The sequence below is a fragment of the Vigna radiata genome, unplaced genomic scaffold (genome assembly GCF_000741045.1).
Source record: "Vigna radiata var. radiata cultivar VC1973A unplaced genomic scaffold, Vradiata_ver6 scaffold_433, whole genome shotgun sequence".
In the NCBI taxonomy this organism is placed as follows: domain Eukaryota; kingdom Viridiplantae; phylum Streptophyta; class Magnoliopsida; order Fabales; family Fabaceae; genus Vigna; species Vigna radiata.
The window spans coordinates 111,779-133,061 of NW_014541980.1; the positions used below are offsets into that span (position 1 = coordinate 111,779).

The window sequence follows — 21,283 nt, forward strand, 5'->3', positions numbered from 1 at the left end:
GCCAAGGAAAATTAGGCTTAAAACAGCCTCACAAAACTCACATCACTCAAGGCTTCTCTTTAAAAATTTTAAGCACATAAACGCAAGGTTTGGAAGAGAGATTCTCCCTTGTCAGTCCAAGGCTGGATAGTCTTTCAGACCACCACCACCTAGGATGCTACCAAGCACACAATCCTCTTTCAAATTCCAAAAATCCATAATGAAAGTGCTTCTCAAACAGGCAAAGGTTTAAAGCAAAGGAATGACAGAACAGGACAGATCAAAGCAATGAGAATGATAACACAGATCAGATTCTACTCAGAGCTCTAAACCAGATTTCAAAAGCAAAGAAAAGCTTCAATTATAATCAGCAGATCATAACGCACATTTGATGGACAAAACCAGAGTTATCAATCAAGACAAGCAAGAAACAAAAGCTTTCAAGAACGTGAGCACTCAAACAAATCCTAGAAATAGCTCTAAAACAGATTAAGAAAGCAAATAAAAGAAAATGCAACAAAGAATTGCAGAAATGGTTGTCGAAAACATGTTTCAGATGCAAAATTGATCTTGTCCAATAGCTATTTTGTTCATTCAAGGCCAGTTTACACCAATTCATAGGCTTTTACTCAAAATTCACGTGTTCAGTTCCTCATTTTTCTTTTCAGAATTTGCCTCTTTTGACTGATTAACTCAACTCTTATGCCTTTATTTCGTTTTGGACCAAAACAGTGATTAGCAAGCAATGAAACAACTTAGTTCTGCAGTTCAGAAAGTGTAAAAATGGTTTGCAATGACTCAAGGATTGGATGCACAGAATTCCAGCAATGATCTACTACTGAAATGAACAAAAAAAAGTCAAAGGAAAAGACTCAAAACAAGGAAGGATGCAGTTCGGCCTACTGCTTGCAAGGAATTTCAGCCAATGAAACAATACCAGCTTATGTCAACAGTTTTAATGCAATTGAATTTAAAGCACGAGATATGGTTGTACACTTTCCATCAAGCTCATTCCAATGAATTTCACAGCTCTTTTGATGATGGACAGAATGCTCTTACAATTCCAGATTCACTTGATGCACAAAACAAAGCAATAAGCAGCTGATTACTCAAAATTTTGTGACAAATTAAAACAATGAAGATTGCACATGACTTGACAAAACAGAAACTGATTAAAAAATAAAATGACTCAAATCAGATTTTGACCAAATAAAAATGAAAATATCAATGACTCAAAACTCAACAAGCACAGATCAAGCAACCTTATCAGAATTTGGAAACCTAAACAGATATGACGATACTCAAGACAACAACACACGAAACTCACACAGAGAAAACACACAACTAAACCAGATCAAGACATAAAAGGAAAATTATGAACAACGCGGAAGCAAATGAAGCAAAATAGCACAAGATACTCAAGATATTCAGAATCAAATGAAACAAATACAAAACCAAATCAAGAAAACATGAAACAGAATCAAAGAAGACGCGAACAAGAAAACACGAAACTGTGAAAAACAAAATCAGAGATAGAGACAGAGATACTTAGCTTTGTCGCGAGGACGCAACCTTGCTCTGACTACCACTTGATGGAAGAAGGCTCCAAGGAGATGACCGTACGAGCATCGCGAGCTCCTTGAAGCTTTCTCCGGAAGAGAAGATGCAGCGGAATGTTGAAGAACCTTTTGACCGAGAGAGAAATCAGAAGAAACTCTAGGAAACCCTAGGAGACAAACCACGTTCTAGAACTAGAGAGGATTTGAATCTACGAACCCTAAAATCAGAGAAGAACATGAAAAACCCTAAGAGACGCAAAATGAATCGATTAATCGGTTCAAAATAACGATTGATTGGTGAATAATGAAGAACAATCGGTGGAAAGGCTTTTAATCGAAAGGAAATGGAAAACAATCGGTGGAAATCGAAGGAGCAGTGGAAGTGATGAAGAAACCTAGGGTTTGAAGAGGATAACCGGTGGAAATGGTGGAAAACCAGTAATAACAAGCAACAATGGTGGATCTGTGGTTGGAGAGTGGTTCGGTGATGAAGAAGGGCTGGAGAAAATGAAAACTCTCGAGAGTGAGAGTGAAACGCTCTCCTGAAGTGTGAAGGAGGAAATGACGCGAGCTCCTGATGACTCGCTTAGGAATGAAGGCGTGATTCAGCGACTGACGAGGCGCTACGTGGCTGAACCGGATTGGAGGATGATGTGTCGTGGAGGAGAGAGAGCACNGTGAACAATGGAAAATGAAAAATGAAGGTTGTGTGCCTTGGAAGGTGGCTAGAGGGAGTCTTTGGACTCTCTAGCCTATGACTTTCAAGAGAGAATGGTTTTAATTTCAGAAATCTCAATTCTCATTAATCTCAAAAGTAAGGAATACAATGAAGGNCTGGGTATTTATAGTGACCCAAGCTCCTTTCACGCTAAGCTACAAATACAATGAAATGTAAAAAGATGACTACATGAGACAGGATTCCATCATGTAGGTATGATGCTCTTACAGGGGAGTACAGGGATTATGAAGACATCAAGAGGGTGATGTGCATCCCTAGGAGACACTTTCAGAGGAACCCTAATGGAGCGCCAGTCAACTTCATTAGAGCGGATTTGGCTCCCCTGGCGAAATACTGGATGGCATTCACTCATGCCAACATACATCCATGCTCCCATGTCTCTGACATCACTATGCGTCAAGTTCTCTTCACCTACTGCATACTGAGGTAGATGGATGTTAATGTTGGTGAGATCATCGCCAACGAGATTCAGAGCTGCGCTACTACTATTAGTAGCAGGACACCACTGTGACATTCGCCCCTGATCACATACTTGTGCTAGCAGGCTGGGGTGGACACTACAGTTCCACCTTATGAGAGGTCGAGGAGGGCTATTGATGCCTCCTACTATCGTCAATTTTTTGGAGGTGACGAGCCAACCGGAGTAGTTCCTAGGAGACTTCCTAGGAGAGCAGCAGCTTAGCAGGAGGATGCACCTGCAAATGCACCAGCGCAGCACGCTGAGCCTTTCCATATGGGGGACATGTATATGGAGGCTAGGATGGAGTCTCTCTGCAGAGGGCAGGTAGCTAGTGCTGAGATGATTATAGGATTGTATGACACACCACTAGTGCACAAGTGGACTATGGACAAGTTCCATAATACTATGGCTTGGCCTTAGGAGCAGGCACAGGGTAGTGGGTCTGGAGCAGCTGGAGCGCCAAGCATAGATGAGGATGATCAGGAGGATGATGACTTTGAGGATGCACAGAAGGGTGAGGAGTATGACTCAAATGAGGACATGGACTGATAGGGCATCTACTGATGGATGCCAGCACTTGGGCAGGGGTTTTTCTTTTTCTTTTGTACTTTGAATTTTTAGAATAGGTTGAATTTTATTTTTGTGTCTATGGTTGGCTTGTACACTGGTTCTGATAATGGTTTGATGATTATATTGCATGATGAGTTATTCGATGATGATTGAATGTGGTTGATGATTAAAACTATGTGCATATTGATATCCAGGTGAATGGTTCACTAACTATGTGAACAGATGTGTTGTGATTTATGATTGTGATTATGATGCTAAGCAGGATTCATGAATGATGTGTGAGGTATTGAGCTTCAGAGTTTTCATCGATATATGAATTGTTCACAGGTAAGCATGAATGATATTGCCTGAATCTTGATAGTTGATTGAATTGCTTGTTTATGTCATATGATCAAGGCCATGTTTGAAAGCCCTTACTTAGCCAAATTTTTACCCAAAGTGATTAAAATATTATACCCTTTTTGAACCTTAGCCTTAAATAGGATGAAAACCCTTGTTTTGAATTAATTACCTTGAGTTGGGTTGAGAATAATTGTATGTGTTGAAAAGGTTCAAGTTTGAGGTTGTTTGGGGGAAAGGCAAAAGAAAAGTATTGAGCTCAAGGGTTGAAAAAGAAAAATGCATGAGAAAAGAAAAAGAAGAAATAAAAAAGCATGAAAGATGAGCTCATTGAAAAGAAAAGGGGAAGAAGTTGGGAATTAGTGAGATTGGTGAAAAAAAAAAGAGTTTGTACTTGAACTTTGAATGTTAGAATAACTCTCTTAACTCAAGGATTTTGTGATCTAGAAAAACCAATTTTTCTTGTTAGCCCAACCTCATTACAAGCCTTAGAGAAGTCCTTGTGATGACATTTGCATGTAAGAATGTTGATTGTTTTAGATGAAGGGCAATTTTGTTTTATGTGACATGTGAATAGTTGAGGGTGGAGTGTCCTCCTAAACACTTGAGTGATTGAGTGAAACACTTGCTTGGTGAGAATTGTTGAAATCCATCTTTACATTTATGCTTAGTGGATTGATCATTCATGAATAAAACATCTGTTGGATAATATTTGATTATGTGAACTGAATTGGATTGAAAGCATGCATGCATCTTGATAGGATTCCACTGATAATCTGAATTGAATAATAACTTGTCATGAGAAAAATGAGTTTTGAAAATGTCGAGCTATTTGATGAAGAAGTGGAAAGCCAAGTTTTGTCTTGTTTGCATTAGGACAAGCAAAGTTCTAAGTTTGGGGTTGTGATAACGGTCTAAAAACCGTTATTTTCATGCTTAAATATGATATTGAAACACACCCTTTGTGGCTTAGAATGAGCTTAAAATCAAGTAAAACACTTGGTTGAGTCATTAGAGAGTCAAAAGTTGGTTTTAGAGGTATTATGTTTGTTTTTGCATTGTTTTGTAGGGTTTTGATGAGAATTGAAGCTGGAAGTGAATTAGGATGGACTTAGACTCAAGAAAGAGGAAGAAAAAGGAAATAAAAGAAGAGTCTAAGAACCGCTCAGCAGCCAAAATCAGCGTTGAGCGGTCAGAGCGGCTAGAGGTAAATCGCTCAGCGGTAAAACTAACCGCTGAGCAGTGGCGCGATAAAGAGGCAAACCGCTGAGCGGTTCACTTAGGCGTTGAGCGGTTATCTGTTTTTATTTGGCTTAGATTTTGTTATCTTTTGGCCAGCAGAGACGTCCAGAGTTGTTCTACACACCTTGGAGGAGGTTCCTTGGATGCTTAGGCTCCAATCTACCAATTTTAGGGTTTATTCTTCCATTCTTTCATTATTTTTCATCTAGATTCACCATGTTCATGGTGAACTAAACCCTAGGTTGTTGGGGAACAATGTAATCTTTTGAAACTCTCTTATATCAAAATTCCTATCTTATTTATATGCTTGCATATGCTTATCTTTATCAATTGTTGGGTTCCTTACCTTTGCTTAATGCTTTTATCATTTAACTCATTCGGTAAATGTTGTTTGTCTTTATTGATACGGAGACGTACAGTAATGTCAGGAACTGGGGGAAATTCCTTGATTATGCTAATACCACCTAGAGATAGGGGTAGGATGATCAATTGTATTTTGCTTCTGTTTATCATGCATTATTGGTTACTAGGGGAGGCTAGAGATAGCAAGCTAGTAATTGGTAATAGGCTCTTTTTGCCAAGAGATTGGGTTTAGGGTAGACTAAGAAANTTTGCATNACAATNTGATAAATAAGCNAAGNAGATAAGAAGAGTAGATATAAGAGGGTGGATAAGATGAAATTGTAAACCCCAACAACTCCATTCATCCATAGTCTTTTCTAGCCAATTGATTCACTGCATTTGCATGTTTACTTTTGTTCTTTGCATTCAAAACTGAAACTTAACTCTTTTCTCAAGTCTTATGCGATTGGTTTACACGAAAGTTAAGGCCTAAGAATCCTTTGGGAAACGATACTTGGACTTACCCATTTTATATTACTTGATAACGATCTGGTACACTTGTTAGGGGCTTAACAGGTAGAAAGGACGCAAAAACCCACTCCACACACCTTGGAGGCGGATTTCGGATGCGAAAGCTCCGATATATAAATTCTAGGGTCATCTTTTCCATATTTTCCATTCAATTCATCTAGTTTCACCATGATTATGGTGAACTAAACTCCTTTGTTGTTGGGAACGATGTAATCCTATTTGAAACTCTCTTATATTGAATTCTTACTTTATTCATATGCTTTGTTTATCAATTGTTTGAGTTTTTCCTCTGTTATATTTCATGCTTTGTTTAAGACATTATTCAAAAACATGAGGGAATTCTCTTGATAGCAATATTACCTAGACATATGAATAGGATGATCAATTGCCTAAAGCTTTTGTGCAAATGTAATACATGAATAATTGCTAGGGAGACTAGACATAGTAAACTAGTGATTAGGAGTAGGCTCTTTTCACCAAGACATTGGGATTAGGGTAAATTAGAAAGTGGCATGAACATTGATAACAAAGTCGAATTTAGTAAGAATAGTAGATATTTGAGAGTGGATTAGGATGAAACCGTAAACCCCAACAATACTATTCATCCATATCGTTCAACTGTCAATTGATCAAACTTTGCATACATTTTTAATTTTTGTTTTGCATTTAAAACTCAAATTATTGTTTATTCAAGTCTTACGATGTCAAATCATCACAAGAACGTTTAGGCCTAAGAGTCCTTTGTGAGACGATACTCGGACTTACTGTTTTAATATTACTTTATATGATTTGGTACACTTGTTAGAGTGTTAACACATGGATGGCCCTTAAGGTTTGGTATTTTAGTCCATACTTTGTTACATTTTCTAACATTCCAATGATGTTACTTAACATTTTATAATTATGATGATATATTGTAGTGTAATAGACAAATTGGGTCATATGAGTGTGGTTACTACATCATGTATTGGATGATGACCATTATTCGTGCACATATTACCAGTGGATGAGAAACGGTAATATTTTGGTTTGAATTTTATTTTCTCTATAGTTTAGATTTCATATACACTAATTGAAATAATTATTTTTTATGCAAAGACTCAATTTGACTACTTTAGTTCTAGAGAGGTCACTTAAACTCATCAGGAAAATACTGGCTAAATATCTAATTCAATTGTATAATAGTATGTAGTAGATATTAGGATATAGTAAGTTATAACTTTATGCTTCTAAGTTGACTTATGCTTTGTACATTATTATTAGTTTAACTTTGTACATTGGATTGATTTATGCTTCAAAGTTCATTTATGAGTACATTGAACTGATTTATGCTTCTAAGAAGTTGATTTATGCTTCTAAGAAGTTTATTTATGATTACATTGAATGAATTTATGTTTTAATATAGTTTTTATTGAAAATATCTGCTTCTGGATTGTTCTAGACTATTTTGGTTATAAAATATATGCAGGTTTGTTTCTATAGATGGAAATGTTGCAGAAACGGACCTGTTCTTAAAAACAAAAACAGGGGAATACACCTCGGTTGTGACTATAACCGAGGCAGAAAGTCCTTTATGGCATCGGTTAAGGCAACAAGTTAGGCAGAAAGTCTGGCGAAAAAGAAAAACAAAAAACACTCTATTGTCTCGGTTCAGGTCCCAACCGAGGCAGTAAAGTCTGCGATACTACCTCGATTTAGAAGGAACTGAGGCATAAAGTCATTCAAAAAAAAACAAAAAAAAAACAAAAATCCTACTACTTCAGTTACCTTTGACCTGAGGCAAAATCCTATGTCTTTTTGCCTGGGTTCTAAACCGAGGCATAAAAGGGTAGACTTTTTGCCTCGCCTATATATGCCTTAGTTCAGGAACTGCTGCCTATGGACGAAAATAACTGATGTTGTTTCCCCTTGTCAGAGCGGCTGCAGCAGAATGGTTAGCGTGGAATAACAAACCAAGAGGGTTTTTAATACAAACGCGTGCCTTTTAATTTCTACTCAATTTATCTTACTACGCAAATAATAAATATAAATAAAAGAGTAAGGTTGAGAGAAATTTGCACAAATGATTTTTATACTGGTTTGGATCTTACCAATCCTAAGTCCAGTCACTTATCTCAAATCAAGATAAACAATTCACTAAGCACAAAACAATTACAAATTACATTCACAAAGAAACAATTTGTGAAAGTTTAGAAACCACCTATCTTGATACCACAAGAGATGAACCTACACCTCCTTTGAATCTTCACGAAGGATGAGACACCTCCTCCGAATACTTCACGAAGGATGAAACACCGCCTCCAAATACTTCACGAAGGATGATCCTCTTCCATACACCTCCTCAGACGCACCAAGGACGAACCAGTTATTCCTCCATCACCGTAGTAGCAATACACCAGCGTCACAGACAAGAGTTTCCTTAGCTGAGCAAGAGCACACATTTCTCAAAGAGTTCTGAGTGTTTTAGCACAAGGGAAGAGTTTTTGTTGATGAATAAAGAGAGCATATATATAGACTCAAGCAAAAACTCTTCCATTCTTCGTAACTAGCCATTTAACGTATTTAATAGATTAATATTAATGTTAATCAATTAAAATGAGTACAAAGACTAGTTTTCAAATTCCAAAAAACTCCAACGGCTAGTTTTAATCGATTATTCTCAAGATTAATCGATTAGCTCATCGATTAAAATAGTTATTAATCGATTATTTCCATACTAGTTGAGTTTACAGCACCTATAACGTTTTAATCAATTAATACTTGATTTAATCGATTAAAACCGTATGTTTTTTATTCTGAACAGCAAATATAAAGTATGAAGGTACAAGAGTCAAAATCTACTACAAATCTAAGTCCTAAACATTTAAATTACAATTATTACAATAGTTTTTAATAACAAAAAATAAGTCTTCAAAGGACCTTCATGAATCTTTGATAAATCTTGACTTGATTTGGACATCATCAAAACTTCACCTTCATCATTTTGCTAACATTCTCTCCCTTTTTTATGATGATCAAAAACTCTTCTGAATTAAAGCTTTTAGTAATAATCTGAGTAAAAACACAACTTATGGAAGAAAAGATCATTAGAGAATAATAATAAGCTTTTAATATTTTCTCCCCCTTTTTTATCATAATTAAAAAGTTGTGTTACATGTCTCCCCCTGAGATAATACTCCCCCTTAATAAAAGCATGTATGCATATGAGCTAAATATATTTCAAATTTAAAGATTCATTTAAACATACACGATAGGAGATTTAAAGCATATAATTTTTAGGATAAAGAGATTTTTTTTAAAACAAATATATATAAGATAGGAATTTTAAAGCATACAAAAAAATATGGCTAAATTTTCAAAAATGCACAAAATGGATCAAAAATGCAATCCTAAGAGATTTCTAAAAATCATAGATCTCTTCTAATGTTACCCCTTTAGAAATGTCTCCACTCTTCGTCTTGAGGATTGTCATCATTCTTCTCTTCTTTTGTTGTTTTCTGCAAGTCTTCATTATTACCTGCATCTAATTCAATTGACTCGAGGTTTGCCTCAAGGTCCACAATTTTATCAAAGACAACATGCTTGGAATAAAAATTTTCTAAATGTTTTTTAAAAAAAAAATTAAATCAAAAACAGTTTAAATTGTAAATTTAAAATTTAAAAATGCTTGGAATGAAATAACTTTTCAACCCAAACATATCTACCACTTGGAACACCAAAATGCTTAATTTTACATTTATTTGAGGTATGACTCTTTTCATACAATAAAAGCATGATATAAAGTTTGTGTTCCTATAAGTTGTTCCTTTTTCTACCCATGTTCTACGGGTTCTATTATTATGCTTATTTTTAATTTTAGGAACATACTTATTTTTCACAACCTTTTTTTCATTAATTTTACTACATTCTCCTAAGGTTGTGTGTTCTACCAGTTTCTTAAAATTTCCGCAAAATGCACATTCATCACTACTAGTAAATTTACCCTTTTCAAAAAATAAAACTTTATTTTTCAAATATTTATTTTCTTCAAAAATATTTTCAAAATTTAATTTTAAATTTTTATTTTCTTCAAGAATATTTTCAAATTATGATTTTAAATTTTTATTTTCTTCAGAAATATTTTCAAAATTTAATTTTAAATTTTTAAAATTCTTTTTCAATTTCTTATGAGCTTTATCTAATTTTTCAGATTCTACAAGTAAAGCAGCATAAGTTTCATGCAATTCACTTTCACTATATTGACTATAATTATCATAATCGCTAGATGTACTTACTTGGCTTCCAACGTCGTCGTCTGCCACTAAACAAATGTTTGCCTCTTCATCAGATTCGCTCAAATCATAAATTGTTTCATTGTATCGTTCCATGCGATGTAGGCTTTCTTTCTCTTGAAGAACTTTTTTTTTACCTCTTTCTTTTGATTTGGGTAGTTCGCTTTTAAGTGTCCCCTTTCTCCGCAACCATAACATTTATAGTGTGAGGAAGATCCTTGATTTTCTTTTTTTTCAAATTTTAATCTTCCTTTGTCTTTTGATTTCATGAATCTGTTGAGCCTTTTTATCACGAGTCTCAAATTTTCTTCCTCTTCTGAGTCTTCATCTTCTATTTTGCTTTTGCTCCTTTCTACCTCAGATTTTAAGGCTATACTCTTTTTCTTTGTTTTTGCCATTGCTTCTTCTTCATCTAGTCTTCCAAGGTCAAGTTCATTCTCTCTTAACTTTCCAAATAATGCCGCCATAGTCATTGTGTTGAGATTTTGTGACTCAGAAATTGCAGTCACTTTCGGTTGCCACGACCTGTCTAAAGATTTCAAAATTTTTATATTAAGTTCATCATTTTCAAAACACTTACCTAGTCCAATGAGATGATTAACGATGTTTGTGAAGCGTTTCTGAACGTTTGGTATTCTTTCTCCTTGCTTCATCCTAAACATTTCATATTCTTGGATCAAGGTATTCTTTCTCGCTCTCTTCACATCATCTATACCTTCGTGGGTTACTCTCAGCACTTTCCGCATTTCTTGAGCAGTCTTACAAATAGATATCATGTAAAACTCATCAACGGTCAAGGCAGATGAAATAATATTACGAGCTTTTACATCGTTTTGAAACCTTTCCTCTTCTTCAGCAGCCCACTGAACACAGGGCTTTGGTTCCTGCAAATTGTTAGTAGGAACAGATGAACCAGATGCAATAACATCCCAAATCTCACAATCAATAGACTCAATAAAAATTTGCATTCTAACCTTCCAGAATGCATAGTTTTCACTTGTGAATAGAGGTGGTCTATTGATCGAGCTTTGATACCAATTGTCAGAGCGGCTGCAGCGGAATGGATAACGTGGAATAACAAACCAAGAGGGTTTTTAATACAAACGCGTGCCTTTTAATTTCTACTCAATTTATCTTACTACGCAAATAATAAGTATAAATAAAAGAGTAAGGTTGAGAGAAATTTGCACAAATGATTTTTATACTGGTTCAGATCTTACCAATCCTACGTCCAGTCGCTTATCTCAAATCAAGATAAACAGTTCACTAAGCACAAAACAATTACAAACTACATTCACAAAGAAACAATTTGTAAAAGTTTAGAAATCATCTCTCTTGATACCACAAGAGATGAACTTGCACCTCCTTTGAATCTTCACAAAGGATGAGACACCTCCTCTGAATACTTCACGGAGGATGAAACACCTCCTCCGAATACTTCACGAAGGATGATCCTTTTCCACACACCTCCTCAGACACACCAAGGATGAACCAGTTATTCCTCTGTCACCGTAGTAGCAATACACCAGCACCACAGACAAGAGTTTCCTTAGCTAAGCAAGAGAACACACTTCTCAAAGAGTTTTGAGTGTTTTAGCACAAGGGAAGAGTTTCTATTGATGAATAAAGAGAGCCTATATATAAACTCAAGCAAAAACTCTTTAATTCTTCGTAACTGGCCATTTAACGCATTTAATCAATTAATATTAATGTTAATCGATTAAAATGAGTACAACGACTAGTTTTCAAAAACCAGAAAACTCCAACAACTAGTTTTAATCGATTATTTCTCAAGATTAATCGATTAAAATAGGTATTAATCGATTATTTCCATACCAGTTGAGTTTTCAGCACTTATAACGTTTTAATCGATTAATACTTGATTTAATCGATTAAAACCGTGCGTTTTTTATTCTGAACAGCAAATATAAAGTATGAAGGTACAAGAGTCAAAACCTAGTACAAATCTAAGTCCTAAACATTTAAATTACAATTATTACAAAAGCTTTTAATAACAAAAAATAAATCTCTTCATGAATCTTTAATAAATTTTGACTTGATTTGGACATCATCAAAACTTCACCTTCATCATTTTGTTAACACCCCTGACTGCAATATATACATGTGCAGAAAGAGAATGTAGATGACCATGAACATCACTTTAAATATTCTTTTATAGATATTTGTATAATGGATAATTAGTTTCTCTTTTTGAATCTTATAATTATATCCTTTATTTTTTTTTTCTTTTTATAAATACATAAATTATTTTCTTAATCATCATATTTACTTTAAACGTATAAAATAATTTCCCATTATATATTTAATGATGGCAACTTGAAGGTCAAGATTGTTTCATTCAACATTGTGAACTTTCTTTACAAGCTATTTTCTTTTTATGTGATGTAATGAATTTATTCTATCAGTGAATCATGTGTTACTAGTTTTTTTTTTTTTCTCAATTCACTGGTTAAATAATATTTTACTTGGCTAAATATAAGAGCCACTTTTATTTTAATTTCTATAAATTTATTTTTCTAGTCTTTGACATTACTATTTCATTTCTTTAAAACGAGCGAGTTTTTGTATCATTATATGTGAAAAAGAAATCAATTCCTTTAACATATAAAATAGTTAATTTTGTAAAAAAATAGGACCAAAAACTTTAACTAGTTATATAATTGTATTGTCTGGGTATAAAAATAAAATAATTTTGATCTTATTCGACTGTACTGATCATCATTGGCTCTTGTACAAGAAACTCTGAGGAATGAATTCAGCGTGAAATAAGGTTGTTCAACGAAATCTGAATTATCTCACTTCAAACAAGACCTAGGCACCTTTGTTTCGCTTCATTATTTTGTATTTCCAGAAATTATATTCTTTAGAATACTAAATTCAGGAATTACATTCACATAAACATGTTTGATTAGTATTTAATATTTTTTAACAAAATAAAATTCATTTAGTTATAAGATTAGAAAAAGAAAGATATAATATAATAGAAATAGATAATTTCATTCCCATGCCAATATGCTTTAAATCTTAAAGTGTTAGTTCTTTAGTGATTATAAAAGTAAGAGTTGATTCAAGAGAGATTATCACAACTTAATATGCCTTTTAGGTGTATGGGAATTTGGGTATTTATGTGTCTTTGGAAAATTTGTAGTCTTGCAGAAGGTTTGTAATTTCTGAAAAAAAAAAAAAAAAAGAATTGTATGAGAAGGTTTACAATTTTTGTCACAAAAGTTATATGAAAATGTTTGTAGTTTTTGTTAAAAACATTGCACAAAAGTTTGGGATTTTGTCTACAAAAATAAGAATGATTTGCAGTTTTGTTTAAAAAAAATTGTATGAAGGCTTATAATTTGTCAAAAAAAAAATCATATAACGAGTAATAATATTTTTTTACTAAGTATTGATAGATATTAGTCTTGATGTCCGCTTTTATTTGTTACTCAATTTATATTCATTTTATAAGTTGAATATATGATAGAATGTGTGTTGAATCGCTGATACAAATTTCACTGGTTTCAGTAAGCATTGTCATATAATATAAGTTGTTAAAGACAACTACAAATAAAAAATAAATATTCATTTTTATATATAAAAATATAGATATTCAATTTGCTAAAAATATTAAAAAGAAAGTGTTATTTTTGTTTTGAGAGAAAATTTCTTCACTTAAGTGAAAACATGATCAAAAGTAAAGTTGATTTTCAACTCTATTTTTACTTGAGTAAAAATAAGACTAAGAACAATGTTCAAATCTTTATTCTATTACTTGGCTAAAAATTCTCCATTTGAGCAAAAGTGTCAGAAAAAACCTTGATATATAACTAATTAAATCAATTTTCAAAAACTTTTCGGAAGCCTTTTAATAACAACTTCTAAATTATATATCAATCCAAAATCATGATTTATTAAAACATTATTCTTTACTTATTTCAAAATCAATCTTACATATTTATAGTTACATCAAATTCAAAAAATCTATATAAGAAATACATTTCTATCAAAATCATAATAACTTCTCTGACATGTAACGCGTATCTTCAAAAGAAATTTTCAAAAATTCAAACGATAAAACTATTCCAATATAGAATAAGGTATTCAAACACTACAAAGTTTTATATGTTAAAATATGTTAAGAGGTCAATTTTTTAAACCAACTCCAATAACAAAATAAGGAAAAAAGAAAAGAAAAGGAAAGAAAGAGAATGAATGAAAACTTAATTCGTCTGAAAATATAATCAAATAGAAAAGTTTCCCAACTCCTCACTTATTTTGAAGTCCGTTTAACAATATGATAAGGAAAAAAATAGAAAAAAAAAGTATTAGAGATATAATTGAAAAGAAAGGAGATTTTTTTTAAAGAGAAAAATATTTAAAAAAAAATTAGAGAGAGAAAGAGCACTTTACAGTAATATAGTGAATCTAAAGTTGGTATAAAATTTTATTAAATAAATTTCTATTAAATGTGAAAGTATCATGGTTCATATATAATACATTAATATTATATAGGATCTTTTGTGTTTTCGCATACAAACGGTAGTATATATGGTTCCACTGTTCCCCGGTTTTCAATCAACAAACACATGAATAAATAAATAAATTTATAAAAGATAATCTTTTAAATATTGTGATTTATTTGAAATGAATGCTTTTATTTATTATTTTTGTGCGTGAACCTATATAAATTTAGAAAGTATTAAATGATTCTTTTAAATTTAATCAAGGGTGATGATACATGGACATTCCCATTTTTACTCTGCACAATAAAACTATATTTTAATTTAAAATATAAATATAAAATAAATAAATGAAAAAGTAAAAGCATTAACTTTTATTATTAAGTTTTAAATTGGGGTAAAAAAAATTGATCGTGTTCATATAGAATTTTCTTTTTTAAAGACAATGCGGCAACCTCTTTCCCACAACCATCAAAGATTGAAATGGAAAGACACTGACGGTTATGTATGGAAAGCAAGAAAAAATTGAAATTATATTTTCTTCCTGATCTTAAACTAACTTACGAAATTTTAATCTTTTATTCTTTTTATAAATTAAATTTGACATTATAAATATAGTAATTTTTCTAGAAAAAGAAACTTAGGAAAATAGCGAGGTTTCAATTCAAGGGAGGAAAAAGTAAATTAATATCATAATTAAATATAAAAATAAAGACATTCAATTTAAGAAACTGGTGTTTAAAAGCACTACCTGTAAAACATACTTGAAGTAATTAACCATGTGAAAAATATTTCTAAACACAAAAATATTAGTCAACAGAAATCCCTTGAATAAGAGTAAACGAAAATATAGGTTGTTCTCCGCAACTAAATTAGCTGACATGAAGTACGTGGAAGCAGTTGCGTGCAACGTTAGGGTGGAGAGATGAGTAGCATAAGATTATCAGAGTCCTATTCTTCGTATAATGAGATTTTGAATTGTTCTAGCGTGACCCTAGAGATATGATCAAACCATGATTCTCTCAGCTACACGTGGATCATTGACCACACCCTACCCTATATAACCCACACTCAACAACACATTCTCCCATCACAACAACATCCTTCATCTCTATTTCGCACTTACACGCAACCTCTTTCTTTGTTCTAGTCAGGTACCTGTATTTTTCGTGCACTGTTACGAATGTTTTTTGAGGTTTTAATGATACAATATTTTTTTAATAGAAGAAGAAGATGCCTACAAGTGAGATGCTTGCAAAGGTTGGAAATCACGATGACGAAGAAGGTAATCGTCCAACAGTGAGGGTTCAAACAATTGACGAGCTTCACTCGTTGCAGAGGAAGAGGTCTGCACCCTCCACTCCCAGAGGGAATTCGCAGCCAACCACTACCCTCACTCTTTCTGATGAAGAACGCAGCAAAATGCAGCTAGAGTCCATCAGGTGATGTTTCTACGTACCTTCATATTATTAGTTTGTGATAATAGTTTATTTGGTTGAAAGTTATATATGTTGACATGCATGCATGCATGCATGCAGTGCATCTTTGGCTTCTCTAACAAGAGGAAGTGGACCGAAGGTGGTGAAGGGTGACCCAGCAAGAAGATTCGAAGGGTCAAGGGTTGCACATGTTCCCCACCATCGTCATACAGCCGCACCCACCATTGCTGTCAGCGACAGTGCCTTGAAGTTCACCCATGTCCTCTATAACCTCTCCCCCGCAGGTTTTCTTTCTTCTCTTAAACATTCTATACTTTCTTTTCTATGATTCAAAGAGAATTAGGATTCCATTACGCAGTTTCTTTGTTATACACTTAAAAAACTACTGCATAAATTCTTTCAAAACCTGCATTCCCTTGGTATAAAAACGTTGCCTATACTAATTAATGATGAAGAGTTGAGTAATCTAATTTAATTTCATTATGGTAAAAAAAAATTAATTTGACAGAACTTTATGAACAAGCAATAAAGTATGAGAAAGGATCGTTCCTCACTTCAACCGGAGCATTGGCTACGCTTTCTGGGGCAAAGACGGGTCGGTGCCCTAGAGACAAGCGTGTGGTGAAGGACGAACTTACTGAGAATGAGCTTTGGTGGGGAAAGTAAGTATTGTTCATCACATTACATATATATGTGACATGGTGTTAAACATTTTTAACTGTTTATATTTTGTAATATGATTTATCTTTGTATTATTGTACTTTGAAGGGGTTCCCCCAACATTGAGATGGACGAGCACAGTTTCATGGTGAACAGGGAAAGAGCAGTTGATTATCTGAACTCTTTGGACAAGGTCATTACTCTTCTGTTTTCTTTCTTTTTATCTTCTTTTCTGTATGGCATGCACAAATAACCATGTTAAAAAATGAAAATAAGTTGTCACTGCAATTGGTCTTATTTTGTGGGTTTATACAATCTATTTGAGGTGGTGATGACTAGGAATGCAACCTGTTGTCATTTGTTAAAAGGGCAAATGTTAGATTTTTCTAAAATGAATTATGACTTTTAAACATCTCTTATTTTATATTTCACCTTTTGTTATCTCATTTCCAGAAGGTGTCTCTACAACCCTAGAAAATTCCAAGTCGTCATCTTGAAATTATATTCTGTTAAATATTATGGATTAAATGATTATTAAGTTTTGAAAATTGTAAATTTTATTGCTCAATTTGTAACTTATAAAATAATACAAAAAATTTATAGCAACATGAACTTCCTTTATATATATATATATATATATATATATATATATATATATATATATATATAGATAGATATATATATCAGCCGTGAAAACCTTTCACCCACCATTTCATTTTCAGTCTTAACAAATACGGTGCATCACATGTGTTTTTGTCTCACTAGACATAATTTACGTATCATCTCTGGAATTTCTTGTGTGAGCATAAGAGTTTCTTCTGAGCAATTTATCTGTCTTTTGGTATAGTTGATTTCCACCCATTGCTTATATATTATAATATGTTTCTCATCAGTTTGGAATTATGTTATCTAAGTATGGAAGGCAATCAATATAGTATTCTAAAAAAAACCCTAATTTTCAGGTCTTCGTGAATGACCAATTCTTGAACTGGGACCCAGAGAACAAAATCAAAGTCAGGATTGTCTCCGCCAGAGCTTACCATTCCTTGTTCATGCATAACATGTAAGTGACGACTGTATACAAGCAAAAGAATACTTCACCGCCACACCGACCTTTTTGTTCTATATATTAATTTTGCCAAACACAATCAGAAGTCAATGTTTCCAGAATCAACCACAAAAAAATATATTAAAAATTAGGGTACTTTTCTTGTTTTAATATGAAAAGTAAGAGAGATGTGAGAACGATGCAAGTGAAAATAAGTGGATAACATTTTTTAAGTATCTTGACATTAACAGCTCTAATTTAGTCAGTATATGAAATGGTCCCCAGAATATAAAGAAAGAGTGAAGTGAATCTGCAAAAATGTGTATGCTATATAGTTTTACTTGACATGCAGGTGCATTCGACCAACTCCTGAAGAGCTAGAAAACTTTGGCACACCGGATTTCACTATATACAATGCTGGGCAGTTTCCTTGCAATCGTTACACTCACTACATGACATCCTCCACTAGCATTGATCTTAATCTTGCAAGGAAGGAAATGGTCATCCTTGGGACACAGTATGCTGGGGAAATGAAGAAGGGACTCTTTAGTGTCATGCACTATCTCATGCCTAAGCGCCAAATCCTCTCCCTACACTCTGGCTGCAACATGGGAAAATCTGGGGATGTTGCTCTCTTTTTTGGACTCTCAGGTATAACTCTGTTGGATCAACAAATAAGTGTTAGAACCAGATATACCTGTCTTGTTACGCACAACTTTCATATACCAGAAATGGATTTTATTTGCAGTATTAATTAATGGACCTTTTTTCTGCAATTGTTCATATTAGGTACTGGAAAGACCACTCTGTCCACGGATCATAATAGGTATTTAATTGGAGATGATGAACACTGTTGGAGTGAGAGTGGTGTCTCAAACATTGAAGGGGGTTGCTACGCCAAATGCATTGATCTCTCTCAGGAGAACGAGCCTGACATCTGGAACGCCATCAAATTTGGCACAGGTGTTACCTTTTATTAATCTAAGACTACTTTAACATCTCTTCATCTTTCACTTCACCAATTTTGACACATTTTTATTATTCACTTGGTTGTCAGTTCTGGAGAATGTTGTCTTTGATGACCATTTTCGTGAAGTTGATTATTCTGACAGATCAGTTACAGGTGCGTAATGACTTGGTAGTTGTGACTTGGTCATATCAAATTAATGGTTTACTTAATGTGTGCTTGCAAGATATCTCTGACTCATAATGCAAATCCAATATCTGAGGTCAACTCCTGCAAATAAAAGAGGCTGATTATTAAACTACTAATATGTATGGATAAGGATAGAACTTAACAAATCCAGACTAGTTCATTTGATTTGAACTTTATTTGGAGAATAAACAATAAAGTGGACTAAATTACAGGAATAAGTGGAGCATAAGAACATGATAAGTAGTTAGTTATAAATCAATTACAATAGAATAGACCTTGTCGATAGCTAGATGAATATAATACTGTTTTTTCATGTTGCAGAAAATACTCGTGCAGCTTATCCAATTGAGTACATTCCAAATGTGAAATTACCATGTGTTGGTCCTCACCCAAAGAATGTGATTCTTTTGGCATGTGATGCATTTGGTGTGCTTCCACCTGTGAGTAAGCTGAGCCTGTCACAGACCATGTACCATTTCATCAGTGGATACACAGCTCTGGTAATGTTTGAATAACTTAAACATTCTATCTTGATAATATTGCTTCCTCTGAATCTCTCTCATTGGCTCTTATTTTTATGAGGACTATAGGTGGCCGGCACAGAGGAGGGTGTAAAGGAGCCGCAAGCAACATTTTCAGCTTGCTTCGGAGCAGCATTTATAATGCTACATCCAACCAAGTATGCAGCCATGCTTTCTGAAAAAATGCAGAACCATGGTGCAACTGGATGGCTTGTTAACACAGGATGGTCTGGTGGAAGGTAAGCGTTTTAGTACATATAAAATTAAACAACAGTGTTAACAACACACTTATCACAATCTTTTCAAAAACCACTTTGGGTTGAAATAAAATTAACTTGGTTTTTGCTTGTGCAAAACTCAGCTATGGCTGTGGAAGTCGACTTAAACTGTCTTATACAAGAAAAATTATTGATGCCATTCACTCTGGAAGTCTCTTGGATGCCGAATACAACAAGACTGAGATATTTGGACTTCATATCCCCTCTGAAGTGGATGGTGTACCCTCGGAAATTCTAGACCCTGAAAACACGGTTGGTGGTGCTACAACTCTTATAGTTTTCCACTACTTTTCCATTTTCAAAGTCTTTTGGGTGATTGGAAATTTTTGTTTGATTTCAGTGGTCAGACAAACAAGCATACAAGGAGACACTGCTGAAGCTGGCTAAATTGTTCAAGAAAAATTTTGAAACATTCACTAACTACCACATTGGAGAGAACAACAACCTCACAGAAGAGATTCTTGCTGCTGGTCCAATCACTGATGAAGCCTAATTAGGAGATTAGGAACACCTTTCCTCTGTTTTGCTAGTATCAATTTACATGTTTTTCATTAATTAAGTTGTTAGTTGGGTTTGAAAGAAAGACTTTGAAACAAAAAAAAAAAAAAGTTTTGAAGTATTTTTGCAAACCAGGTGTTGTCTTGTTCTTTATGTATTGTCTTGTTCTTTATGTTTCCTTTTTGACAGAGAAGTCATTTTTTGAGAGATGAAAAGTCCAGGGCATGCAATAAAACCTGAGTTGTTTCAAAGATGTTCTGTGTTTGAAAGCATTACATTCATTTGTACCTGTGTGTGTCTCCAGTTTAGGCAAATTCAACTTGTACAGTTGAAACCGGTAGTATCTTAACATCACAATAATTTAATACTTCAATTTCAAGATAAAGTAAAATTACAAAACATATTAATGAAATACAATAATTAACCAGTACTAAAAAAAATCAAACTATATAAATGACTAAATTGTATATAAGTTAAAAAAACAAAAATTATTACAGAAAAAACTTCTAAAAATGACTTAAATTCATCAAATACTTGAATCATATTAAAAGACTATAGAATTAACAGATAAACAAGCAATTTCTTTGAATAGTTTCTTTTACCAAAATGTTTATTTATTAAATTTTAACTAATTTCCTAGTTTTTCATAATTTTGGATGACATGATTATTAAGTTGATGATGTCACAGATAACTTATCTTTTTCTTATTTATTATTATAATATGTAATTTTATAATCATATTAATTTTATAATTTATAATTTTATAATTTTATAATCATATTAATTTTATAATTTTATAATGTTATAATTTTATAATTTTATAATTCTAAAATTTTATAATTTTATAATTTTATAATTTTATAATTTTATAATTTTATAATTTTATAATTTTATAATTTTATAATTTTATAATTTTATAATATTGTAATTTTATAATTTTATAATTTTATAATTTTATAATTTTATAATTTTATAATTTTAACATTTTAAAATTTTATAATTTTATAATTTTAATTTTATAATTTTACAACTTTATAATTTTATAATTTTATAATTTTATAATTTTATAATTTTATTGTTTTATACTTTTATAATTTTATAATTTTATAATTTTAATGTTTTATAATTTTATAATTTTATAATTTTATAATTTTATACTTTTATAATTTTATTATTTTA

At 32.8% G+C, this 21,283-nt stretch overlaps 1 protein-coding gene across 1 annotated transcript; it reads left to right on the forward strand.

Annotated features, from left to right (window-relative positions):
* The first annotated feature begins 15,613 nt into the window (after positions 1 to 15,613).
* Positions 15,614 to 20,409, forward strand: LOC106778711 (phosphoenolpyruvate carboxykinase (ATP)-like). Its single transcript, XM_014666699.2, has 13 exons — positions 15,614 to 15,658; positions 15,729 to 15,946; positions 16,043 to 16,227; positions 16,452 to 16,605; positions 16,712 to 16,796; positions 17,566 to 17,666; positions 18,004 to 18,302; positions 18,441 to 18,614; positions 18,709 to 18,774; positions 19,129 to 19,307; positions 19,398 to 19,567; positions 19,690 to 19,858; positions 19,947 to 20,409. Exons 2-13 carry the CDS (start codon positions 15,738 to 15,740, stop codon positions 20,097 to 20,099), a joined length of 1,944 nt encoding a protein of 647 aa, XP_014522185.1. The 5' UTR covers positions 15,614 to 15,658; positions 15,729 to 15,737; the 3' UTR covers positions 20,100 to 20,409.
* Positions 20,410 to 21,283: the final 874 nt, after the last annotated feature.